Raw genomic sequence first — 26488 nt, forward strand, 5'->3', positions numbered from 1 at the left:
AGAGGGGGAAAAAAAATAATTAAAATAACTCGAGCCCAACAGAAAAAAAAAAAAAAAAAGCCCCGCTCCCCCGGGGGCCGAGCCGGGCCGGGATTGGCGGCGGGCGGCCCGGGGGCGGCCCCGGCGGGCGGGGCGGGGGCGGGCGGGTCCCGGCCCCGCGGCTCGGTGCGCGGCGGCGGTACCGGGAGCGGCGGCGGGGGCTGGGGCGCGTCGGCCCCGCAGCTGCGGCTCGTTGCGCTCCGCTCGGCCCCGCTCCGCCCGGCCCGGCCCTTAACAGCGGCGCGGTCCCGGGACGCCGCATGTGAGCCCGGAGGGCACCGCCGTTCCGCACCGCTCCCCGCACCGGCACCCCCGGCCCCGCGGAGCTCCGGAGCAGCCGGCACCGCCGCCGCCGTCACCACCACCGCCACCCCCCTCTTCCCGCCCCTCTGCTCCGGCACCCCACCATGAGCAACCTCAGCAAGGACACCGAGCACACCAACGGCAGCGGCAACGTCGAGGAGGAGGTGGGCGCCGGGACGGGGCACGGCGGGGCTGGAGCACCGGGGAGTTGGGGGAGCGGGGCTGCGGCGTCGGGAATGGGGAACCGGTGTGTCGGGACTGGGGATGGGGAACGGGGGGGCCGGGGACGAAGCGCAGCGCCGTGGTCGGGGAACTGAGGACGCGGCGTCGGGGCTGGCCCCTCCGGGTAGCCAGGGGAGCGGAGGCGGGATGCCGGGGCCGCCCTGGGCTGGGGAGCCGGGGCCGGGCCGTGGGAGCCGCAGTACGGAGGCGCCGGGGCTGGAGCACCCCGGGCCGTCGCGGGGAGGGGGTGGGGGCTGGGGGCCGGGCAGGGCGAGCCCCGGCTCCCGGCTGGAGACTCCTCTTCAGCCCCGTGTTCCTGTAGCCCCGCGGGGTCCCCGCTCCCTCCAGCCTAGCCGGCGCCCGTGGGCACAGTGTCCCGTCCCCAGGCCCCTGCGGCCGGAGGGCACTGAGCTCCCGCCCCCCGGCACCGCTCTGCCCGCGTGGGCTGCTCGGGACACGCTTGGACCGCGGTGATGGAGACCTGGCACCGCTCCCCATGTGCCGGCAGCCTGGTTGGGGCTGGAGGGCTGTGAGCTGCCCTGCCAGCACTCCCCCTTCCCCTGGACAGCCATTGCAGCCTGGATGCCACTGGACCCCTCTGGGAGGGCTTGCGAGGGTTGCTTGGCCATAGCCACATGCCAAAGCGGCGCTCGCAGCCCTATGCGTTTGCCCGCTGGCTGCGTGGTAGCATTGCCGTTAGCGCAGCGTCTCTCTCGTTGCACCCCTCGAGCTGGCGTTGGCGCAGTGGGTTGCCAGCTGCCCTCCATCTTGGAGAGGGTGTTGGAAAACGCCTGGCCTCAGTAGCATTTTGCTGCAGTCCTCCGCGCCCAGCCCTCAGGACTGGGGAGGTGCTCTTCCCCCTCCCCTCGCTCTCTATCAGCGCGCCGTGCGCTCCTGCCGCCGCAACATGGCGCCTGGCTTGTTCCGCCACCCACCAGGGCTGGAGGGTCCCCATGCACCAGCTGTCTCGGGGCCATCGTGCCCACTGGTCTTCAACCCCCACGTGGAAGGACCCGGGTAACGGGGCGGAATGGATCGGCAGGAGGCGGCTGTAGTGGTTCCCCGTGTGGAGCAGGGCTTAGGTGATGCGATGGGACATGGGTGTGATGCTGCTGGTGACAAGTCCCAGCCTCACCAGGTGGCACTGGTGTGGGTGGGTTGAGAGACGGAGCACCTGGGGCCCTGTGCCGCTTCCCTGGTGCGGGGAGGCTCGGTACCAGGGGGTTTCACGGGCTGTGCACGCGTGCGCGGAAGGCTCAATGCGGCTCCTTGATCCAATTATTCACTGGCCTGCAAAGCTCCCCGAGGTTGATGCTGCTCGGCACACCCCAGTGCCGTCGCTCCGGCTGGGCTGGTGCCTCGTAGGTGGTGGCCGGGTGAGCCCTTGGCGCTGGGGCAGAGCCGGCCTGTGCCCCGCTGCCGAGTGGTGGTTTGGCGAAGTGGGCGCTGGAAGCTCTTGCGTTTCGGGAGCTTGGGAATCCTAGCCCTTTTGGGGAGCCCGGTCCTCCTCGGAGCGGTTGCTTGGTGGCTGGGAAACTGAGTTAAAGATTGCATCCCTGGGGCACAGGACAGGGGTTAAACCGGAACGGCCCCCTGCTCTCTATCGTGCCACCTCCAGGTGTGCGTGGGGAGGGGGACGGGATGGTCCAGCTGGCTGGTCTGCAGCCTTGCCGGGGGCATTTGTCACCCTGCAGCAAAGGACCGACCACCCTGGAGGAGGCTGGGGAGGCGGTGGGCTGGGACTGGGGTGGGAGGTGTCCCCACCCCTGGTGGCCTTGCTGTTGGAAAGCCCTTTCTCCACCAGGATCCATCACAAATAAGGCTGTGGGCTGGGCTCTGTGGTGGCCGCTCTGAGCGTGCGGGAGCCCTCTGAACGCTTGTTTTTCCTGCACTGACCAGGAGCCATTCCTCACTGCAGAAGCAGCTAATGGTGGCATAAGGGATGACCTTGTCTTCAGTGCCTCTGCACGGTCTGGGGGGCTTATTCCCACCTCCCACCCAAATTCTTGCCCAGAGCTTCCCCCTTGATACAGAACGATAAATACATTTAATGCAAAGTGGAATCCTTCACTTCCAATATACGCAGGAGGGTGTGCTGGAAGAACTCCGCCAGATACTGGCGCTGCGGACGCTCCTCCGTTTCCCCTCCCTCTGAGCCTCCTTCACCGCCTCCCCAAGCGCCTGCAGAAGGGTGCTGTGCGCCCCAGATAGGGCGGGGGCGAAGCTCCCAAATTCAGCCTGTCCCTTTTATCTTATCCGCAAGCCCCTGGATCTCGCAGCCCCTTCCTGCCCGGTGACATGCGGAGGACAGGAATGCCTCTCGCTCCTCTCGAGGTTGTTAACGGGAATGTTAAACAAACAGGGCCTAATGTCAGTCCCTGCTGTTCCTCACCAGACACCTCCCCAAACCCGATCCCTCCCCACTCGCTGCTATCTTCTGTTTAGTTTTCCAGGCAGCCGCCAATCTGCATGGCAGCGTGTGTCCCGGCGCTCCCCAGGGGTGGTGCGAGACGGGCAGCTGCCGGGGTGCTGCACACCCCTGGTGCAGGCAGAGCTTCTTCCAGCGGCCGGAGGAGCTTGCTCGCTCACCATGGGCACTGCGTGTTGTGTTCGTGGCTGGACGGCAATAAGGACCCCATGTGCTCACCCTGCTCTCTTGGGTGTCTGATGCAGAAGAGTTGCTTCTAGTCTAGAAGTTCATCCTTGCTCTCCCAGGAGGTCACTGGAAAGTTGTAGGCTCATGGGGAGCGGGGGAAATCTGGAGCTGGCTGTCCAGGTGCCTAAAGCAGGTGGCTGAAGCCTGTGGTTATCCCACATGTCCTCTTGGCCCCTTCCCTCTGAATGATGGTGGCCAGTCTTGAGGGCCTGCTTGCAGCTCTGTGGATGATGGCTGCTGCTGTTGTGGTAGAGCTTGGAAACCATGGACTGCTGAATGTGGAAAGCATCAAATGCGAGGCTGTGCTGGGTGGGCAGAGCCCAGATGAGGACCAGGAGAAGCTACCTGGCTAAGCTCTGCTAGGAGAGGGTCATCTTCCTTGCTGGTCCATGGCAAGGCTGTGGTGTTGCCCATCAGAGTTAGAAAATCCCCTGTTAGGGGAGGCAGAAGGCTCTTGGCTCCCAGATGGCCTCCTTGGTACCAAGTACTTCATCCCTGGCCTTTCTTAGCTGTTGCATGCTGGGGCTGCCAGAACTACCCGGGAATGCCACTGGTGAGCAGCCTGTGTTACGTGCTGGATGTCTGTAGCACTTCATGGACTGGTGCCAGGCATCTCTTGATTTCTGTAATCTCTGCTTGAGTGGACCTAGATACCTCTTGCATGCATGGATTCTAGCGCTCTGACTTGAAACATGAGGTTAAGACAATTTCTGAAGTCAAATGACTCTGTGATGCCGCTCTTTGCTACAAAGAACTTGAGGGCTGTAGTAGTTATGGTCGCCACTTGCTAATCTTCTTGTACTTCGTCCTGCTGAACCAGAATGGTGCTTCAGAGCAGTGTTCATCCATCGTAAAAGTCCCCTCAACATTAGATGCAGCTTTCTGTTGGTGACAGATTGTTGGCTGAGCAAATACCCTGAAGTTGCCATGCATGCAGAGGTTCTGGGAACTGGTGTGTTCCCAGACCTTCTCTCGGTCTATCAATGAGTTGCTTTTACTGGGGAGGGATGTGGGAATCTCCCTGTTATTGCCTCATGTTCTGGTGCCTCTGTAAATGCCCTGTAAAGGAGCTTTCTTCTCCTTTCTTGCTCTTTCAAATCTAAGTCTCTTAGACATGAGTCTAAGTTTCTTTGAGCATCAATATCCCAGCTGTCCCAGTGATGAGGTAACTGTTCTTCCTGGTGCTACCTGGTGGTGCAGCTGGTCTAGTAAACAAGACCCAGCTTCAGAAATTAGTCTTCCTCCTTGGCTAATCTGAGGAGTTGCTGAGCGGAGCTTTCCCTGCTTGGCCTCAAAATGAAGGGGTGTCTGCAGAAGTTATGAAGGCCAAACCCAAAGTCTCCCTTACTAGCAAGAGTCTCTGCTTTCCCCTCACCGAAGTAGGAAGGATGCCCTTGGAGATGTCTGGGAGGTAGCTGTCCTTTCTCATGCCTCTGCTAGAGGAACTGGTACTGTGGGAAGTTGAGCATGACTCTTGCTGGAACTGGTGGAAGGCTTTTGGAGCCTAAAGACCCTTTGGGCTTGCTGGTCATGGCCATGCAGAGTCATGAAGACTTTGCTGCTTGGATCATGGAGCAATGCTTTTGCCTGTCCTGGACCTCTGCGTGCCTGAAGTAAAGGCTTCGGCTTGAAGCCTCACCAAGGCATGAGTGTGGAGGTGAGGTTGGCACCTCACCTACAGTGCTCAGCTCCTTCTCCCCAGGAGTACCAGGCACTAGCTGAGACCCAGTAGCTTCCTCAGATTTGGAGGTGAGCAGTCTCAAAAGTGTGTTCCCAGAGATGCCTGGCAAGGGAGCAGGACAGTGGGACGCAGCCCCAGCACTGGAGCTGCTGAACCTGGGCCATACTGAGGCACATCAGCATGGCTGTGGTCCCGAGCCAGCCCAGCGTGTCTGATGAGGAGGGACCCTGGGGCAGGCAGTGGTACCAGCACTGTGAGGAGATGTGTGCCAGGTGACCCTGTCCTTGGCATGGCAGAACACTTCTGCAGGCTTGGCAAGGACACTTTGACTGCTGCACTGCAGGGTCGTGGTGTGGTTGAGAGGCTGCCTGTCCCAGGGACTGTTGTCTTCCTCAGTGCAGCCCCAACAGAGAGGGGTGTTGTGATGCTTCGGATGATGGCTGGATGGCAAGGGAGTGTGGAGCTAGAGGCTTACACAAGGTTTGGGCTCTTCTTGGTGTGTCTGGGGTGGTGAAGTTTCCTTTGGCCCCAAGGCTCACCCGCTGGCTCTTGCTTGGAGACAGGAGCAGGGATGGTTTTGAGGCTTGCTCTGTCCATCTGTCTGGTGAACGTCATCTGCTGCACCTAGTCCTGTGGACAGGGACAAGATGTTGACCTCTGCTGTATGCCCTGTGGGAAACAACAGTCTCAAGCCCAGGTGGCCAGTTGGTTATCCGGTGGCAGAGCATAGATACAAGATCCTGCCTCTAGCCAGCCTGGTGGCTTCTGGGCTGGGTTTCTCTAGAGGACACTTGCATGGGACTGCATGTGCTAGCCTTGCACATAGCTCTCCTTGATCACTGAGCACAAGCTTACCTGGCCATAGGCTGTGGTTGCTGGAAGACCAAGGACCCAGTAGGGCAGTCTTGCCCATGGGGAGGATCTCCAGCCCTGCTGCATAGCCCAGAAGGGGCTATGGGAATGTTGCACCTCCTAGGTTGGGATGGCACATTCCCTCTTGTGCTGTGAAGGACATGGTGATGGGTTCTTGCATTAGTGTGGGGTCAGATCTTGGTATGGGGCTGTATGTTCAGAAGCTGTTGACCTGGGGATGTGTGGCCCTCCCAGCCCCTTTCAAGGACAGGGGGCTAGTGTCTGTCTGAAAGTGTGACTCTGGTGGGTCACCTATAGCGGTGGCTTGAAGCGCAGAGCAAGCTATGGACTCGAAGAGAGCAGCCAGTTCTTCTGGGAGGTACTGGAGGAGAGAAGGAAACTTCACCTCCTGGGGTTTCCATGTCCACAGTAGGATGCCAGTGGGGAGCTGGCTGGGACATGACCTGTTTCTAGCGGGAGGCCTTAAAGCTTGGGCTGTGTCATATCCATTCTTGCTACGTGCTCTGCCCTGTTCCCCAGGCTCTCCTTCTGGGCTGGTGGTCTTACCTCCACCTTGCCCCCGATGTTGTAGGGGCTGGGTGCCTGCCTGGGGTCTTGTGAAGAGAGTTCCCTGTGGCGCAGAGCGAGATCAGGGCATGATGCTGGTTAGGATTGGCATTTCTGGCCCACTTTTGGGTAGCACAGCCCCTCCCTACTGCCTAGTGGCCCTGTCTCACCAAGAGCTGGACTGATGCAATGGTGGCTTAGTCCTGTGGGTGCTTGTCATCCTACCAGTGTCTCCAAAGGTCTCCCTGTGATTGGGGTGACACTCCAATAACAACTATCAACAGTGGAGAGCTGCTGCAAACTTCCAGCTCGCCATCGCTTGGGTTTTGTGGAAGATTTGCTTGCTGTTGGGCCATGGAGATACCCGGCAATGCTCTGTGGGGCTGTGGCATGGCCATTAGTGTGCTGCCCTGAATCAGGTTGATTTGAGGAGAGGTTCACGAGCATCTCTGGATGTGTCCTTTCTCCATGGGCAGAGGAGGCATAGGACTGAAAAGTGCCCTGGAATCGCCTCGTGGCAGGACAAAGCAGAGGCAGATATACTTGTTTAAGGACATACCTTGTGAAGGTCCTGCATCCAGACCAATGTCTTCTGCTTAGGGCAGAGGCTGGCAGGAACTCGTCTCACCTCTGTGTCTCCTGCCCGGAGAACAAACACCTGGGTGTGGGCAGGAGGAGCTGGTCTGCAGCAGGCTTACCCGGTGTGAGAGGCGTCCCCGTGGGTAAGGTCCATGGCTCTGGCCGATGGTGAGAGACATCTGTAGGTCCCTGAACATCGGAAGGTCTCTGGAGCCAGGGGCTTAGTGCAGTGGGCTGGGTAGTGCAAGCATGGATGTGAGCGTCCTTCAGTTGGCTGTGATACTCAGGGATGCTTGCTCTCGCTTAGCAGACCTCTTGGCAAGGTGGGAGGCTGCGACGGCATCCTGGGGATGCTCAGCCAGTGTCTCCCTCAGCTGGGGAGGTGCCCGGCTGGGACAGTGATCTCTGGGGAGCTGTGGAGCAGGCCTACCCCAATGTTTCAACAGCTTTGAACCCCTGCTGTGGCTGAAGCCTCCCTGGGTGCCATCCTCTCCGTGAGATCCCGCAGAGACACGGGGGACAGTGGGGAGCGGAGGGGAGGCTCCGTGGCAGAGCCGCACCGGCAGCGCTTCCGCCGCCGGGGCTGCAGGCTATTCTTGGGCGCTGCCCTGTCGTGCCTGGACTTATCGGCTGCCATGTGCTTCCTGCTCCCCCGGGCTGGGGCTGGTGCCTCTCCCGGCTTCCCTGTGGCTCCAGTGCCTTCCTGCCCTGACCGCAGGGGTGGCTGAGCCCCGTTGGCACCCCGCTGCCTGCGCCGGGGGTGAGCGATGCTGCGGAGGGGCCGGTCCAGCTATAAGCGGTGCCGCACGCAGAACGCCCCAGCCTGGGGGATGAAGCGCCTGTGCACTTGGGCTTGCTTGTGGTCAGCCGGCCTTCCTCCCCCCGGGCGAGCAGGATGTTGGTCCTTGGGTGCCTCTTTTGCAAAAGGCTGACTTCGGAGGGAAATGCCTGAAGCCCTCCTTGTTTCAAGTGCTGGGGGAGGTTCAGGGCCCTCTTTCCCCTCTGGGGATGGGTGAACATATTTCTGGCGCAGGGGAGATGCCCTGTGGCGGTGGCTGCTCGGGGCCTCCTGGCTGGAGCAGCTCCTGGTCTGATCCTGCACTGGGGCTCAGTGCTGCCTGAGGACCTCGGAGTTCAGCCAGTGCTGGAACTGCGAGCAGGCAAGCCAGCTCTTGCAGCCTCTCTGCTCTTGAGCCCTGCTGGCGGAGGGGAAACTGAGGCACGGCGCCGCGAGGGAGCCTGTCAGCACGCTCCATGGCGTCGACGCTGTCCCGCTTCCCTGCTGAGCGGTCCCTGGCGCAGAGCAGCCATCTGTTTTTTCTCCCTCTGTGTTTCCTGGGAGCTTGGTGCGCTGAGGAGCAGAACTGCCCAGCGCCGGGTCCAGCCGGCGTGGCGGCAGCAGCCCTGCAGCCCCACATCCCATATGGGGCAGTGAGGGAAGGGTGCCGCCTCGTTTCGGAGCCCCGTGGCTGGGCTCCTGAGCGTTCCCCTCCCCGCAGCCCCGCTTTGCGAGCTCGCGGCCGTGCCTTATAAGTCCCGGCTCCCGGGGCAGCCAGCAGCCTCGCTGCATTCCAGTGGCCTCGCGTCAAGTGGCCCCGGCTGCACGGCGGTGGCCGGGGCTGGGGCTCCGCGTCCCCCCCGGCGCCTCTGCCAGCAGCCCCGGGTGCCCGAGAGGCTCCCCCCATCCCCCCCACGCTGGGATGCTCTCCCATGGGAAGAGCCACGGTCCGTGTGCCTGAGCTGCTGGGACCAGCCGAGGGGGAGGCTGCCTGGAGCGGGGACTGCCCTCGGGGTGCCGTGGCGGAGCTCGCCCCGGTCCTCAGCAGGATGGCGCGGGGCTCCCAGCTGCTGGTGGGATGGGACAGAAGGCTCGGTGGGTGTATCGGTGTGTAGGAGGGGGCTTGTCCCCAGGAAAAAATGCCATGTAGCTGGGGCTGGCTGCCTGGAGAGGGGGGACAGCCGCCGGCACAGTGCGGATGAAGCACCAGAGCATGTTCCTGCCGTAACTGTCCTCAGACGCTTCCCAACCACTGGTGGTAAAGCTAGTGTGCTCCAGGACCTGGCCGATTTTTTGGGGGGCTGGAGTGGCCACAGCTGTGCAAAAGCAGGGCTGTGGGTGATGCAGCTAAAGGGCTGATCTCGCGGGAGGGCAGGGTCAGCCTTGCTGGCTTCTGGGAGGATTCGGAGCAGTCTCGTAACGAAAGCCCAGTGCTGGAGGTGGGTACTGGTGCCTTTGCATCTAACGTTTCTGACATAACTTGACCCTTGCTGGGCTGCGGGGCAGCGTCTGGCTCTGCTCAGGACTCCCTTTCCCTCTCATTTAAAAGCAGAGGTGGCCAGAAGATGTGGATGTTGTAAGACCCATGCTGACCTCCTGGCAGCGCTGGAGCTGTGGTGGGAAGAGGCAGGTTTTGCTGCTTGGCTTCTTTAAAGCTTTGGTGCTAAGGACCTGGCTGTGCTCGCACTAGGTCTGTGTCTCTTCTGGGAGACGCAACTGTGTAAGGACCCTAAAGCCACCGAGCAGCAGATGGGTTTGTCCTTGTCCCTCCCTCCTCCTCCTGCGTGGGAAGCTATGCTGGGATCCTCCCTCTGGAAGAGATGGTCTTGTCCCTACTGGCACAAAGCCTGTTTTCCATGGCTCTCCTCCATCGCTGCCGGGTGTTTGGACTGGGGACATCCCCAGAGGGGGCAGGGATGCGGAAAGGAAAGTGTCTTCTGCAGGGCCGCCAGCAGCATCACCCTGCTGGGCTGTCCTCGGCGAGAGCTGCCCCACTGCCCGGTGTGTTCTCTGCGCCTGTCCAGTTGAGATTGGCATCCTGGGTGAGATGGGGTTGCTCTCGCCTGGCGTCTCGAGTGGCTGGTAGCAGATTCTAAGCGTGAGCATAAGAACAAGGTATCCCTGGAGATCTGCTGATCTTCTCCAAGCTCCTGCTGAAGATGTAGTTTGGCCCAGGCAGTCCCTGATTTAGCCCTAGATGGATTTTTTTTTTACCTTGTGGCTTTTCCAGCTGCTCTGTGGGGAGACTGAATATCTACCTGGATCCGGTGCTCGGTGGCAAGGAGTTGAAGCAGGATAAATATATTCAAGCAGAAGCCTACCCTGTCTTGCCATGTTGAGTGCAAGGGCTGGAAGCCTGGATTCATCAGCCATGGGTGGTCCTGGTGGCCTCCCAAAGTCTGCAGGACTTGGGCTGCAAAGGGGTGACTGGAGAGTTCCAGTTCGGTTAATCTACTGAAAGATGCTTCTCCAGACCCTCATCTACAGTGTCCTCTTTTTGGGAGCAGGGGGGAGAAGGCTGGACCAGGGCTGCCCACAGTGCGCATGATGCTCAGACTGGCAGGTTGCTTCCTGTTTTTTCTCCTGTGGGATAACCCAGATGTCCTTGGCTTTCCAATTGCTGCTGATCCCATGTTTATACCTGGTATCAGAAGTGATCTCCCTCTCGCTTGCCTTCAAATGTGTCACTCTTGTCTCTCCCATCAACCTCATCCTCACTTTCTCCTTACCCTTTTCTAGATCACTTATGGATGTGCTGGATTACAGGGATCTTGGACAACCAACCACTGGGTCTCATTGCTTCTAACAAGCTCTTCTGAGCAGGGACCTTCCTTGGTCTGTCTTGAGGCCCTTGGCTAAACCTGGTTTGAAGATGTTAGCTGGTGGTGTTTGGGATTGCCCAGAGCCCTTGGTGGGTGCTGTGGGTTGGCTGGGATCCCACTTCCAATGCTGGGTATGGTTACAGACTGGACCTGGAGCCCAAGGGAAGCTTTTGGCCTGCGAGAGGTCTCTTGCACCCGTCCCTGGCAGCAACTTATGGGCCTGGCATTTGGAACTTGTTACCTCTGACAAAGAGCTTTCCTGGGCACCTGCATTGCTCTGTTCAGGCTGTTGCAAGGGCTGCGAGTAGCTGACTTCCCCTTTCCTGAGCGACCACGCGTCTCCCATTCTGTCATGCCTGTCGCAAGGACTTACTGAGCGACGCATCACGGGACCTTTTAGAGACCCAACAGGGATGCGGATTTCTATCTGCTTGGAAGAAGCATTCATTCTGGGGTCTGAGCACACTCGGATCCTGAAATATTGAAAAGGGATGGTGCTTTCACATGGCTGAGGCACACGTGTGCCACCAGACTCTGCACACTCCTTCCCTGCAAGAGATGGCCGTGCGTCTTCTGGGAATGCATTGCAGGAGCTCCGCGTAGCTCGCGCTGAAGCGCAAGCACCAAGGTCTCGGAGGCAGCAGGCTGAGAGACAGTGCTGTTGCGGGCTCTCTCTGGGCAGGAGGCGGCCCTGGAGTGATGCATCAAATGAAGGGCTGGGTGGGGAGACCGTAGGACTGAGCCTTGGCGTGGAAAGTGTTTCTGGAGTGCTCCAGGTAGCATCCCGCTTCCCTAGACAGGGCAAAGCAAAATCTGGGGTGCGTGGTAGGGCCGTCTACACTGAGGGGCCGGGGAGGGGATGGAATGGATGATCGGTGGTTGTATTCTGCAGCTGTCTTGAGATATGCCAGGCTGGAGAAGGCTTCTGCGCACTGATTCGGGGTGGTAGCAGCCCTTTGTCTCGGCATGCCTGGAGAGCAAGAGGGGCAAAGGACCCCAAGACTTTCATGATCGCTGTCCATCTTGGAGGGCTTTGGCTGCCCCCTGAGTTGATGTGAAGAGTATCTGCCCTGGCAGGGCTCTCTTGGGCACAGGAGCTCAAGGAGGTGTGTGCTTTCTCCTGCAACTAGGAGAAACTTCCCTGCCTGGAGGAGTCTGAATCTGGCTGTCCCCAAAGAGTTACAGGGTGCAGAGGCTCTGCTGCACGCTCCTGTGTTTTTTCGGTGGCCGCTGTCTCCAGCCTGGGAGCAGGGTGAGCATGTGCCGCTCGCTTTGGTGGCAAAAGAGGCTTAACAAGGTGTCAGATACAACCCGCTCTGCCTGGGGAAGAGGAAGCTGCTGAGCAAAAACTAAAATGTGGGAGCAGAGTGCTTTCTGCCCTGCAAATGTAATGGGGTCACACCATCTCCTGGCCCGCTTCCAGTCTGGGCTCTGGTTTAGGGCTCCCGGTCCTGCTGCATGTTTTGCAGCTCCAAAGCATCTGGTGCCATTGTGAGCATCTGGGTGGCAGTGCTGTCCCATAACCTTCTTGTGGCTTGTCTGGGACTGGCTTGGTGGGTGGCATCCTTGTGCAATGAAAAGTGAGGAACACGGAGCTCCATCTCATTCCTCTAGTCTTCAGTCTTCCCTTGCCTATCTGCCAGTGCTGGCCGAGCTGTGCTCGTGGTCTCCTGGTCCTTGTTAATGATGACTAGCGTCTTGGTGACCTCTGTTGTGCATAACTTCTCTTTCCAGCTCTGTGCTGACTTACAAGAAGTCTTGGCAGCTTCATCCTGCTGCTGCTTATGGAAATAGGCTGCCAGCCAACATCTACTGCAGGGAGAAGGTGGCCGTGATGGTCTGACTGTTGAGCAGGGTCCTCCCAGGCCATGAGCCTTCAGCACTGTTTCTTCTTCCTGGCCACTCATGTGAACTATTATAGATAACTTCAACAGCTACCTGTTGAAATCTTCCTCTGGTACTGTATTTTTTTCTTATACATGCTGAGTGCATTTGGTCTTGGTACCTGTCTTCTGCAGCTTGGGAAGAGCAGCAGCCTACATGGACTTGGTGCAGCACAGTTGGCTTTTAGCTAGGCACAATAGAACAAATGCTATAAGAGCTGGTTTGGGAGCAACTTCTGAAGGATCTGATGTGTGTTGGTGAAGGAGCTGGGACAGACCCAAAAATCATCCTCCCAGTGATGTTCTGGGGCTTTTGCAGAAGTCAAAAGATGCAAGTATAGCAGTGAGGTCTGGTTTTTGGGGTTGTTTTTTTTTTTTCAAAATTGAGGGTTGTCTTTGAATCAGTGGCTGAAGAAAAGTGCTGGGACAGGCTAGGAAAAGGAGATGTAGTGTGTGATCTCTAGAAAGAGCTAGAGAGGCAACTGGGGTTTGTACTGGTCTCTTCTGGACCTTTGGTATGTGTCAAACTGTTTTTTGGCAGTGTATGGTCTTCTAGCAATCTTCTCAGGTTTTAGTCATCAAGATCAAGCCAGACTAGTCTGCTAGAGACTGAATTTTTGTAAAAGTCTAAATCCTTTGTGGCAGGGAAGGAGACTGGGTCTATTTTATCCTGGAAAATGCTTCTCTAATGTGGGGAAGGGTTAGTGCCTGCAAGGCCACCTTTGGTCCAACGTGTCCTACTCTTATTGCACCAGGCTTCTGAACTGTGCTCTGTACTCCCACTGTGGTACTAAGCATCTCCTTTCAGTAGACCTCGTTGACCTCTCTCCTAGGTACGGACGCTGTTTGTCAGTGGCCTTCCTGTGGATATCAAGCCCAGAGAGCTCTACTTACTCTTCCGACCATTCAAGGTAAGAAGGTCTTCAAATTTGGTCTCTGGTGGGAAAGATGCTGTCTTGTGGCCAAGCTTGCAGCAAAAATCTCTTTCGGGGCGGGGGGAAAGCAAGGACGAAGTGGAAGGTAGGCCTTCTGCGAAAGCTTGGGGAGCCTGGTTATGAAACCAGCATGGTATTCTATGGCTTGCGCGCAGCTGGGTAACCTCCCCTGGAGCCTGTTGTTGAAATGATGCTGTCTCCAAACTTGACGAAGGCTGCCTGGTCAGCCCTGCTGCCCAACTGGACCAGCCCTTCCTTGAGGATGTGTCCTGATCCCCTAACTGTCCTTCCACCACCTAGGCTGTCCTTGGGGGAAGTGGGGTTCCCTTGTCTGCACTCTTCTAGCACAGGGTGCTCTGTGGTCTCTGGGCACTAGCCAGGCAGGGTGCTCATTTTAGTAGCTTGACAAAGAGCTAGAAAATGGGGTTCCTTCCCAAAGGGCCAGAATGGACTAGCTAAGATACCTGCTCTGCCCTTAGTCTAATCTCAGTCGTCTTTTTTGGTGGGAAAGAGAAGTGTTAGTGTACCTACTCCTGCTGCAAACCCTGCCTTGTGAAGGGTTTGGTGCTACAGGAACTCCTGGAGCTGTCGCATCATGTCTCGGTTGTAGTTTGGCTCCTTCAGGAACCTGACGCTGACTTGCTTTCTTCCCTTCTGCAGGGTTATGAAGGGTCACTGATCAAGCTAACATCAAAGCAGGTACCTTCTTCTTCCAGCTTGGGTATTTTTGGTTTTTGCTAGAAAACCAGACATGCTGGGAGGTGGGGGCAGATACCATTTCACTGTGTAAAGCATTGTCTGTGTTCAGCACCTCATATATAGCTGGGTTCTGCTCACCTCCACTGACCTGGTGGCACCCCCAGCTCTCAGCATCTGCTGAATGGCTCCATACTTTCTCTTGCTGCCCAAGGCCATATATGCTTCAGCCTCAAACCCTGTCCTGCCAGAAACCTTCCCCAATCCCATCCTAATCAAGGCCTTATGGGCAAGGTGTACCCTTGGTGGGGGCTACTAGGGTGAGCAGTGTCCCCATGTGTAGGAACGCCAAAGCATTTTGGTGTGGTGGGAGCAGATGCAGAGCAGGAATCTTGGGCTGATGACCCAAGACCCTTCAAGCTCTGCAGCTTTAGATGGCCTCTTCTCCTTGCTGCCAGCTGTCTGGGGCAGAGGGGGTGGCAGGGTAGTCTGAGGAGCTGGAATAGGCTTCCAAACTGAAATCAGCATTATTTCTTTTAGCCAGTTGGTTTTGTGACCTTTGACAGCCGGGCTGGTGCTGAAGCAGCAAAGAATGCCTTGAATGTGAGTACCTGATGTGCCGGGAGGCCCTGGGGAGGGCTGGGCCCCATGCGCCCTGCTGGAGCTAGACCTGGAGCTTTGGGCTAGAGTGATGCTTGGCTTGACTGTAGCATAGGAGAGGTCAGGGTGTCTCAGCTGTGAACTTTGAGTAGGGAAGATAAATGGTCCTGCAGCATCCCACCAGGGAAGCAGGAGAGCTGTTTAAGGCTACTTTTCTCGAGTTGGCATGTACCTCCTTACTCAACAGCTGGCCTCTGATAACAGGATCCAGGCTGTGAATCCTGTTCCTTATCCATTAAGTGCTGTACGGGGAAGAGTTGTGGACTGAGAGGGCCCCCCCCACCTTGTTCAAATGAGCATAGATTACCTATGACTGTTGATGTGTGGCTAGAGCTGCTCTTCAAAGAGCTTTTCCTCCTGCTGTCTGTGCTGAGCACCAAGGTGGGGCCTCATCCTAGATTGACTGCTTGACTTGAGCTTGGCTTGGAGTACCTGAAGCAGGTAGATTTCCTCTGAAGATCTGATGAACCAACCCTGAGGAAACAGATGAGAAGAGAGGTGTTGGGGGTATAGGTGGTTCCCAGGCCTATACAGGCATAGGGTAATACCCATTTGATGCTCTTTAATGCTTTAACGAGGCAGGTGGAGCTCAACTTGTGTTTAGCATCAGCTTTTTGAGGCTCTAGGTGGAGCTCATCAGGGTATGTGGGTCGTGAAGCAGGCTTGTTGTCAAGCTGGTCTGTCAGGTGGCTGCAGGACTTGCTTGGTGCTAGTGGCCTCGTTAAAGCCTCACTTACCAAATGCCCTGATGAAAAGCGTGTCGCAGTTCAGCAGAGCAGGTCCTTGTCCTGGACTCTGGCAGCCAGAAGGTACTTCCTTCAGAAAGGAAGTAAACCAGCCTTCCCATGCTGCTGTTTCAATGGCAGGGCTAAAGCTGTCTGGTACGGGCTCTTTAGCACTTTCCCGGCACTTCCAAACTGCTGCAGCTCAAGAAAATGTCTTGAGGATGGTCAACATGGCAGGCACAGCCAGAATGATCCCCATCCCATGCGGGCCTGCAGAAGTTAGTTGGATCTAGGCAGTAAGCCATGCTGATCTAATTCTGCTCTGCTGGAGATCTTACCCCGGGCACATGTGCTGGTGTCTCTGCCCAGGCTGGCAGTAAGCTGTGGGAGCTCCAGTATAGATGGGGTTATCCCAGCTCTGGTGGACAGGTCTTTCCTGGCCAGTGTTGGTAGCTATCATTACTATGCTGGTCGGTGAACTGCATGTAAGGAGCAAAAGAGTGTCCCTCACGTTGGAAGCAGTGGTCCTAGGCCAGCTAAAGATAGAAATACAAGCATGTGGGAGCTTGAGTGTTGCAGTGAGGTGACAAAAATCTGTGCATGTGACTGCAGCATGATGGCCTCGGTTCCCTGGTTGGGTTTTGCTCTGTGAATAGACACAGGCTGTGCTTGGACTGGAAACATCACCTCTGAGAGATTCCTGTGCTTTCTTCTGTGACAGGGCATCCGCTTCGACCCAGAGAACCCCCAGACCTTGCGGCTAGAGTTTGCTAAAGCCAACACAAAGATGGCTAAGAGCAAGCTGATGGCCACACCAAACCCCACCAATATCCACCCTGCCTTGGGTGCACACTTCATTGCACGGGACCCCTGTGAGTATGCTGGGAGGGACTTTGAGGCCGTGGCTGGCCCAACCTGGGAGATGCCCAACCCTGGGAATGCTGCCAGGGTGGAAAGGAAACCATACCCACGTATGGTCTGGCTGAAACCTGCCTGGTGCGGGAAGGCCAGCATGTTAGGGTTGCAGGAGAAAAACAGGCATCTGATAAGGCTTCTGGCCAGCACTAGCAGTGTTGGGAGAACAGAGTTGGCTTTGGTAGCTCCAGCGACACCAGACATCCTCTAAACCATGCCTAGGTGCCAAGCAGAAAGGACGAGTCCCGTGCCATGCACCCTCAGCGTGGCCTGGTGGGGCAAGCAGCCCCACTGAGGCTGGCTGGGCAGCCTGAAACGTGGTGCCGAGAGCCCTGTTGTCTGTCCCGCCGTCCCGTGGCACCAGCCCTGTTGCTGTGTGCGTGAGCCAGCCTGCCCAAAGCCTGCGTGGGGTGCTGAGCAGTGATGCAGTGTGTTCCTGGATCCTCTCGGCCCCGCCGAGAGGCCAGAGGAGCAGCCGGTCACAGAGACGCTGCGGGGGTGCTGTATGCTACACCTCGCTGAGATGGCAGCGCAAAGCCTTAGTTCGGGGTTGGGACTCCAGAGCCTGTCCCCAAAGCAGGCTGTTGGGGCCGGCTACTGAGATGCTGTCACCTTGTCTCCTCCCGTCTAGATGACCTGACTGGAGCGGCGCTCATTCCAGCGTCCCCCGAGGCGTGGGCTCCCTACCCACTGTACACCACAGAGCTAACCCCCGCCATCCCCCACGCTGCCTTCACGTACCCGGCGGCTGCCGCTGCGGCCGCTGCTCTTCACGCTCAGGTGAGTCGCTCCCCGCCTCCTGTGCCAGGATCCGGGCTCTCCTCGCTCCCGTGGGTCTCTGCTTGGACAGCTTGACCCTGGCCTCTGCCCCTTGGCTCCTGGGCAAAGCCCCCTCCCGGCTGAAGCGTGCGGAGAGGCCCCCCCAGCCCTGAGCAAACCGCAGGGGAGAAGTCTACGCGGCCGAGAGCGGTCGGAGCTGGGCGATGGTTTCTGACCCTGCAGGTCCAGCCCGCTTCTCCGCGAGAGGCAGGCGGACGGGAGGAAGTCAGGGCTCTATTTCTGGCCGACTTGGCTCATCCCCATGGCCGGAGAAGCGTGTTGTGGGACTGCTGGGAGGAAATGCCTCCTGCCAGCAAGTGAAATAGCTATGAAATGTCCTCCTTGGAGTCACAGTGAAGGCAACAGGCTTAGCTCAGTGCTGAAGCCGAGTGGCTCAGCTGGGACCCCCTTGGGCCAAGCGACTCCAGCACTTTTGAAGCTGGAGGAGGATGTTGTGCAGGTGGGTGGTCGGAGCCTTGCCAGAGTGAGGAACTCTGATGGGACAGTGGTCCCATGGATGCAGGCTAGAGAGGGCGACTCCGTGTAGGAGCCTCTGGAAAGGCTGGTGCAACCAGCTGCTACAACCTGGTGTCCCCGGGTATGCTTGCTGAGAGCTGGAGGCGCAGGGATGCCTGTACTGGTCTGAAACTGGAATGCTTTAATGTACTGAGACCAACAGCCCTGCTGAGCGTGAAGTCCCTGAAAGCACGGCAATGCCAAGGGAAAGCCAAGACAGAGAAGCAGTGTCCTAATACGGGGTTAAGGTGCTTGGTTTGGAGCACTTGTACAGGAGAACATGGAGCCCCTGTCCCTGCCCTGCGTGGTGTTACCGGCCGGCTGTGCTCTGCCTGCTTCGGTCTCTGCTCTGGCAGTAGTGCCATGGGGGACGAGGGCAGTGGGACTCTGGGCTTAGACCTCAGAGTGTCGGGGCTTAACCTCTGCGCTCTGCCCTGCCAAAGAGGGTGTTCAGCTCCACTTTTCCCTGCTTAAATTGAGGGGAAGAGCAGCGTCCCCTCACCTTGTCCACCTGGCCGATGGCCAGCTCAGCTGGCCCTTTGGCATCCTCTCGCTTCCTGCAAGTGTCTTGACTGTAACTGCCCAGCTTCAACCCAAGCTTGTTTCCCAAATGCAATCTGGAGGCAGTGGAGGGGATGCAAGCTCCTGGCCTCTGTAGGCTTGTCTATCCTGCCCCTCGCACATCCGCAGGCCTCTTCTGCTTTTGCCCCTCTTACTGGTGAACTAGTGTTGGGCTGAAGCTCCTGCAGGGTAAGCAAGAAATACATGGGGCCCAGGGCAGGACCAGGCACTGGCTTGCTCTACCAAGAGCCTTCCAGAGCCAGGCTGGTCATTCCCTGGGAGGGTTGTGCTTGCTGGTGTTCTGCAAAAGTTACAGATGGTGCCCGCAACTACAGGAGTGTGCTCTGCTCCCGGGTTGCCCAGGAGAGCAGATGTCTTCCTTTCCCTGCCCCTTGAGTGTAGGGTAGTGGAGACAAGGGCTGTTGTGTGCTGAATCACCCCTGGCAAGGAGGACCAGGAAAAAAACCCCTCTGGCCTGGCTGAGGGTTGGTTGGGGCGGGTGAAACCATTACTGCACTTCCTTCAAGGACGATCATCAGTAACTGTATGGGTACCCCGAGTGCAAGGGTTAGACACCAAAACTTTATGGTGCCTGGTGGGGGAGGAAAACTCTGCTCTCCTAAAGTAGTGGGGAGTATCAAGGCAACCTTCAGCCAGAGCCTTTTCCTTCTGGGAAAAGGAGTCTCAGTTCTCGCAGGAACTGGGGTCTTGGTTCCTGCCCTCCAGTTGGCAGACTGCTAGCTTTCAAAGAGGTCTTCTGGCCTGAAGAATGACCCTGAGGCTCTAGGGAGCTCCCTGTATAGGTAGGACTCCCTGCCCAAGGAGGTCCATAAGTGATGCCCCTAAGCCTTAGGAAGCCAGCGTAGCCCCTCCAGGCCGTGGCCAGACCCAGCTCTCTTCTGAAGAGCAGCTGGGCTGGCCCAGCAGTTACAGCTGCTCCTTGCTGCGTTGTGCTTGAGCCGGCAGTGACCTCGCAGGGAGACATTCTGGCGCAGGATATGTTACCAATAAAGTTTCATGGGGTTAAACATTACTCAGGCCGGCAGGTCTGAGCTGCCTGGTCTCCAGGCTGGAGCCTTCTCCCTTGCAGAGCCGAGGCAGGGTGGAGCGAGTCAGTGGGATGACTTTGGCTCACAAACTGGGCTAAAAGCTGTAACCTTAGTCTTGGTGTGCCGAGCCCTCTGACCTCTCTGGTAGGGGCTGGTTTGCCTCGCTGGCAGGGTGATGGGCGCATGGGTTGTCCTCCAGGACAGCTATGGTTCTTTCTCCCACGACTGGTGTTGGCTGGAGGACATCCACGGGGATGGCCGGAGCTGTAGCAGCTCCGTAGGAATCGGTCCCCAAGCGGGCGTGAGGTCGGAGGCTGTAGCTAACCCGAGAGCTTTCTGCAAAAGGTTTGAACCCCAAGTGCGCGTCCTCTCGCAGCTCTGTGTTCGAGTCCGGTAGCGAGCGGGAGAGGAGGTGGCCTCCCCCTGCGGCGCGCCTATGCGACCCCCTGAAGAGCCGCTCGGAGGGCTGGGAGGAGACGGCGCCAGGCTGGCCGGCCCCCGGCTCGCGCGCTGGCGGCCGTCGGTAAGCCGCTCGCGGGCCAGACTGATGGCTGGTGCTCCTGGTGCCGCTGTGCCGCACCGACGCTCCCGGCAGGCTGCTCTAGACGTGGCTGTGGCCTGGCCCTGCACACTGAGAGCCTCTACCTGTGGGGACTCTGCTGACTTGAAGATTGTCCCATCTGCCTTCCCTCCCACCCTCTCTCAAATCCCTCCTTTGATGTCCCTAGTGAACTCCAGCCATGATGCCAGCGCAGGCTAGCCCCGAAGCTCAGAGCTGTCCCTGGAGATGGGACACCCTAGTGATGCCTTATTGCAGCTAGTGCAGTGGCTGTACGGCAGCTCCATTCCTAGAAGTGTTAAGCATGATGGCAGCCACGTCTGGAAAGACTGGTAAGGTAACCATCTCTCCTCCAAGGTACACCATGGGATTTGCAAGCTTCTGCCCATCTCTGTAGCCCGTATCTCCTTGGCAACCCAGTGCATGGGCCTCACGCTACCCACCCACCAGAGCCTGGGGAATGAGATACCAGGCCTTCTTTTCTAACCCACATCTCCAACTTGGCAGCACATGACATGGCGCACACAGCATGGCACCATCTTACATCAACTCCTCCCAGCTGAGCCAGGCTCAGCCAGGTCCTGCTGGTGGGAGGGGAGCAGCCCGGTTGAGCCAGGGCAGAGACAACCCTGCCACTCGGTCTGAAAGAAACCTGGTTTCTCCCCAACCACGACCCTTTGAGGGCAACCAGAAATACACCTTGACCTCACTCCTGGCACACGGTGGGGGAGGTGAGTGACGTGATAGTGATAGCACACAACTAAATTCTAGCGGGCACGTTAGACAACAGCACTTGCCGGTCACTTTGTTCCAGGATTGCATACCGGGACAGACCCTGCCCTTAATTGTGGGTCTAATCTCACCTCTTTCTTCTCCAGTTACTGGAAATGGAGCAAGTTCCTACCTGGAGCTTGGCTTCTCTCTTGCAACCTGAAATCGCAGGCAGGACGCAGGTCTTGTGAGCTGTAACGATGGGAATCGGCAGCCTGGGAGAGATGGGAGTGGTGTAGGAAACTGGGAGCTTGAGAAGAGGGAAGATGGCCTGGCCTGGGACTGATTGGCAGGGAGGATGGTTGCTGTGGACAGCTCTACCTGCAGGAACCGAGTCCTGGCTCATTTCTCCTTGCAGTGGTTCTGGGTAGACTTTTTTCCCTCTGTGTGGCAGTGATGTTGGGGAAAGAAGTCATCAAAGATGGGGGCCCAGGTCTGCCTTTGACCTTGGAAGTCTGTGAGGTGCGAAGATGTGCAGAGTTGGTCTCCTGGGAAGATGAGGAGGGATTGACAAAAGCGTAGAGCCAATGATACAGCTCGTCTCTTTCTGCTTGGACCTGGTGAACAGTTTCATCTGTCGCCTGTGTGATGGAGTTGGGCTGCATTGCCTCTCTGATGTGAAACCACTTGTTTTGGGGTGCCTCTAAGCCAGGCTCTGGGTGGCTGGTAGGCGAAGCCAGGGGTTATCGAAGTTCCTGGAGCTCTTCTGCAAAGAGATGCTTCCAGCTGTGGCAGCACCCTTGAGGGCAGGACTCTTGCTATGGGCAGGACTTGCCCTGGAAAGCAGCAGCTGGATGCAGGTTGTCCTATACGAACATGGGTGAGGCCGGTGGTGGTTACCACATGGTGCCTGTAGGAGATCAGGCTGACGTGTTGGGTACTGAGAGCCTGGGAGAGTGTCTGTGGTAGATGCTTCTAAGGCAGGGAGCAGGTCATGGACTGAAAGCTCACCGATGCCAATCTTTTTGGGGGTGGGCTGCCTAAGGTGCCTTCAGAGCATCCACGTTGCTGCTGCTGGCAGCAGCCTTGTCTGGAGGCTTCGAGGAGTTGGTGGAGGTGGGCCTCTGAAGCTGGGACCTGTCCAAGTGAGTGGTGGGTGGAAGGGGCAGTCCTGGATCATGGCTTGGTGGTGGTAGTGGTGCAAGAGCCCGGCAGGACCCTGAGGCTTCCCAGCACTGAGTTGAGGCAGAGCCCATTGATGGAAGGAGAGGTCAGTGCTCCAAGAGAACCTGTCCCTCTTGTTTGCTGCCTGGGCTGGCTTGGAGCAAGCTGGATCTCCTGAGCACTGGCTGCTGTTGCGGATGGATGTGAGGCAGATCCCAGTGGCTGTGATCTGGTGCTGGCCCTGGAGAACTGGGAGCATGGGGAAGATCTGCCAGGGTGGGCTCAGGTGCTGTGTTCTTCCTCAAGTACTGCCTTCTGTTGGGATGCTGCTGTTTGGGGGTGTGACCACCTCCAGGCCTGGCTGAGCCCTGGAGCATCAAGCAATGGCCACCATGGTAGATCTGCTGGACAATGGGGAACCTGCCCCTGTGAACCACTGACCTCTGGACTCACTTCATGGTCCCATCTGCAAAATCTCCTGAACTTCATGTTGTGGCAGCTAAGCTGTGATAGACCCTCCCTGGAACGGGAGGCTGGAGACAGTGGTGGATTTTCTGTGCCTAATAACTTGTTGCCTGTTTGTTTGGGGTTGTCATGCAGGACTTCCCTGGATAACTTTTTCTAGGCAATCTCCATGCTTCCTGGAGGTGTGAAGCACTCTTCAAGACCTTCATAGCTATGGTGTCTTCCTAAACTCTGGTAATTTAGTGCTGGCATAGCTGGCCAAGAGGCCCTGAGCAAGCTCTCCCCAAGCCAGACGTTTCCTCCTACCCAGAGAAAAGCAGGCAGGAGATGTTCTTGGCTCCTCCAGGTACCTGCTGAGCAGCTGGTCTTGCTAAACTGTACCTGATGAGTTGAACTAGACAGAGATGCCATCAGAAGTGACTTCCTGACCTGTGGCCAGCACTGGCTTTCCCTGGCAAGCTCAACCTAAAGGAAAGCAGCACAACTCAATTCCACTCTGGGAAAAGGAGAAATGCCTGTTTGCCGCTGTCTGCGAGATGAGAGTGTCTCCACAAGCTGTAGCATAAGCTGCCTCAAGGCCCAGAGAGGTACAAGGCATTGGATGGACGTTAAAAGATGACTCCTAAGCAATAGGATGGATCAGTGCCTGCCTTCTGTGTGCTCCTCAATGTGGTGTGAGATGATGTGCTGATCCTCCAGCTCTCCCTCACCAGAGCTGCCTGGGGAGATGTGTGTGCTTGATTTGACTGCAGCAAGGTTTTCTTGGTGGTGAGCTGAGCTGCTTGGGTCTTGCACAGCGTGCAAGCATTTGGATGCTCGTCTCTTCAACCCAGCCTCCTGAAGGATGCTGGAAGTGGGTGGCTTGGGTGGAAGTGTGTGTCCAGAGAGCACTAATGGATGTCTTTGCCTGCCCTGGGTCATGTTCCCATCAGCTATGTTTCATAGAATCATGCAATAGTGTGAGTTGGAAGGGACCTTTAAAGGTTCATCTAGTTCAACCCCCTGCAATGAGCAGCGACATCTTCAACCTAGATCAGGTTGCTCAGAGCAGCTCTTACTGGCCACCAGTGTAGCCTGGCCAAGGTTTGCAACCAGTGACGTGCAGCCTGGGGGACATGGTGACCGCGGAGTGCTCGTGGCTTGCCGGGGTGATGCTGTCTCAGCAGCACAATTGAAGATGCCATGTCAGCAGCTGGTAACTAGATGCAGCTCTCAGACATGCTTGTTGGGGTCCTACCAGCTCCCAGAAGCACAACGGAGTGCTTTGATCCCGGACAGGGAGCCTTTCTGCTACCTGGGGAAGAGGTGGCTGGGTCTGTTCCAGTTATTAGGGATAGTCCTGAACTCCGTGAGTGGGCATGGTGGTGTTGGGTTGGTGGTTGGACTTGATGATCTTAAAGGTCTTTTCCGACCCCAATGATTCTGTGAGATGCTGGGGCTGACTGCAGAGCAAAGATAAGCAGACCTAGAAGTAACTAAGGAGGAGAGGCAGGCCACCCAAGCTAGAGGTGCCTTGAGGATGGATCTGTGTATTCGGTCCTCCCTTCCCCTCTCTCTTCCTGCTGAAGGAATTCCTCTCCGTAAGCACAGTGGGCAAGAGAGGAAACTTAAATTCTGAGGGTAATTGGGAGTGCCAGTGGAGGACTTGACAAGGAGAGTGAAGCACTGATGGGGTGCTTATCTGCCCAATTTATCGTTTCTTTGTGATTTTTAGGTAGCGCTGGTCGTGTGCTGCAGCAAGGGAGAGGCTCCTCCCTTCTGGACGTTTCACCTGACCTCTGGAAGGTGGCAGGTAGAGGCACAAATTTCTCCAGCTGTTTTCTGGGACAGATGTTGAACGCGGCAGCGCAAGGCTGGCTGCAGTCGGCTGGTGGTGTCTCCCGTCCCTATGGGTGGGCGAGCAGGAGATGTTTTCAGTGGCGTGGCCAGACTCCTTTCCAACTGTGAGCTAATGCAGCTCCAGAAACAACTGCGTCTCTTCCAGTAAAAGCCTCCCTTGCTCTGCGTTCCTCGCCCGGCATTGGATGTCGCCATCCACTCTTCCTCCGCTTCCTCATTGACAGATTCTCTATTTTGAGAGATAACGGATCTTCCGAAAGCCCTCGGAGAAGCTTGCTCCCTACAGGGAGCTTGGCCTGCCGGGTCGCAATGCTCTTGGGACAACCCTACGCAGTCTTTTGTGCTGGTGTCCTCTTGCAGGTGGCTCCGGGAACCTCCTGTTCGCCAACCCTCGCTGGTAAAAAGAGGTGCCCGAGACTCTTTGAGGGATGTGAAAACTGCCTTGGCAGGTGCCGCTGTCCTAAAAGAGCATGTCCTCTTGTCTAGCTGCTGGCTCTGACCTGGTCCTTGCAGTGCTTTCTGCTGCTTTCAGAAACAGCCTCCCTAGTGAGGGGGTGTTCCTGCTCCATCCCATCAAGGACTTTAATCCTTCTGTGGGATGAAAAGACCTGGCAGGACATCCCCTCACCCTGCCGGTGTGTCAGAGCCTTGGCTTGTGCCCAGGATCATGGCGTCTGCACCAGCTCCTGCCAGCCCCCAGGCTGAGCCCTTCTGGCTACTGAGCTGCACCACTTGTGGGTCGGGTTTGCGCCTATGAGCGGCCGCCGGGAGAAAGGCAAGGAGAGATGGTCCGTCAGAAGTGGAGGGTAGTGCCAGAGCCACCAACAGCGCGTGTTTTAGGAGAAAAGCAGGACTTTGTTGAACCTGGAGATGCTGGAGGCTCTGGCCAGGCTTGGGGTGGGGTGTGCATGCGGGGCAGAAGCTGGCTCAGGCCCCCCGAGGAGGGGATAAAGAGGCTCGAGGAGCCTTGGGGTGTGTGTGGGGCGGCCGTCTTGCACATACGCGTGCAGCTGCTGTGCCTGCCTGCATACGGCCGTGCTGCTCGCCCCGGGCCCGGCGTGGGACGGAGGCAGCGCTGGCGGCCGAGCGCTCGCAGCCCCGCGAACGCAGGGGGAGTTTCCTGTTGCCGCGGGGCAGGAGGAAACCGCTTCCAGCTGTGGAGGGGAGCGGTGCCGGCGTGGGAGTCCTTGGCTGGGGAGGAGGACTGCTGGCTGCCGAGGAGATGTGGCTCTGCTGAGCGAGCAGCTCCCGGTGACCGGGCTGGTGGGGAGCAAGTAATGCTGGTCCTCGCCCTGGTCGCTGCTGTGGTGGCCCCATAAGGTGTCATCGATGCCACTGCCCGCAGCGGGCTGTGAGCCTTCCTGGCCCATGCTGGTGTGAGGAGAGGACCGTGCCCCAGAGCCGTGTGGTGGCCCCAGGCCAGGGAGCGAGGGTGCAGCTTGGGTCTCTCGCAGGCTACCGGAGAAGTGGAGGCGTGGTGCGCGTGGCACCAGGATAGCACGTTGGTCATGACATTAGGTGAGGCCCTGAGGCTGGACTGACTGGGATGCACCTGGCTGTTGTGTCACGGAGCAAGCTATGGGGCGAGCTGGGAGCATCCACTGGCCTCATGAAGGTGTCTGGCAAGGAGTCCAACCAGCCCAGCGTGTCTGGCTGCAGACAGCTGCCTTGAGCCTGGAGCTGAAGCCTGGGATCCAGCACATCTAACCGAGCTGGTGAGAGACTCCTGCTAGGACAGAGCCTCTGCAACTTGCAGGCCTCCTCCCTGTAGGAAGCATCACAAGAGGAGGCACCTGAACAGCCCCAAGCGTGAGCTCAGGGACCTCAGCTGCTGGTGTCACAGCCCTTGTGATGGTGGAGGGAGGATCTGGCCATTGCAGGCAGCTGTGTTTTCTGGGAGATGTGTGCTTCTTGTCCCCTCCAGCTCCTGTAGGGAAGCTGGCGTGTCAAGGTCTTGGCCGTTTGCTGTGTGTCTCTGTATAAAGGAATTGGGTGTCAAAATTCTGCTTCTTACAGGGGTAAAGGGAGTAGGGTTTTGAAGGGACCCACTGAGAATGTGCCTAGCTTGGAGAGTAATCCAAGGGCTGCTGTTGAGTCTCTGGGTGTCCTGGTCTTCAGCTCTGTCTCTTCTGAAGACCAGAGGTCTTGTGCAGCTTCTTGAGGTCTCAGGCAGCTGGGGTTGGGAACAGAGGTCTGCATCTCCACTCCTGGATAACTTCTGGCACATGCAACACAAGTCTTGCTGCATCCAGTGCATCGGTTGGGCAGCCTACGTCCTGTTCCCTCTCATTGCCAGCTGTCATCTCAACCTAGAGTGGCTTTCTTGATGTCTCTTGCGTGCTTACCGCCTGCAGGGGAGACCTGACTCTGGCATGAGCCCTGTTAGGAAGAGGCTGGCAGAATCGCCCTTGCTGGTGTGGCAGTAGCGCATCAGCTGTGTTGGGGTTAGATGAGCTCCAGAGCCTCTGGGGCCAAACTAGATGCTTTTACTG

The 26488-nt window shown here is 57.7% G+C and overlaps 1 protein-coding gene across 1 annotated transcript in view; it reads left to right on the top strand.

Annotated features, from left to right (window-relative positions):
* Positions 1-323: 323 nt before the first annotated feature.
* The window catches only part of RBPMS2 (RNA binding protein, mRNA processing factor 2), a 28162-nt gene continuing 1997 nt past the window's right edge, over positions 324-26488 (top strand). The window contains exons 1-6 of the mRNA XM_082004917.1: positions 324-506; positions 13216-13293; positions 13978-14016; positions 14554-14616; positions 16120-16270; positions 16945-17093. Of these exons, the coding sequence (XP_081861043.1) occupies positions 447-506; positions 13216-13293; positions 13978-14016; positions 14554-14616; positions 16120-16270; positions 16945-17093 (540 nt within the window). The 5' untranslated portion in view covers positions 324-446. The remainder of the gene's footprint in view (positions 507-13215; positions 13294-13977; positions 14017-14553; positions 14617-16119; positions 16271-16944; positions 17094-26488) is intronic.

Source organism: Phaethon aethereus, assembly GCF_964289735.1.
Source record: "Phaethon aethereus genome assembly, chromosome: 12".
NCBI classification, from domain to species: domain Eukaryota; kingdom Metazoa; phylum Chordata; class Aves; order Phaethontiformes; family Phaethontidae; genus Phaethon; species Phaethon aethereus.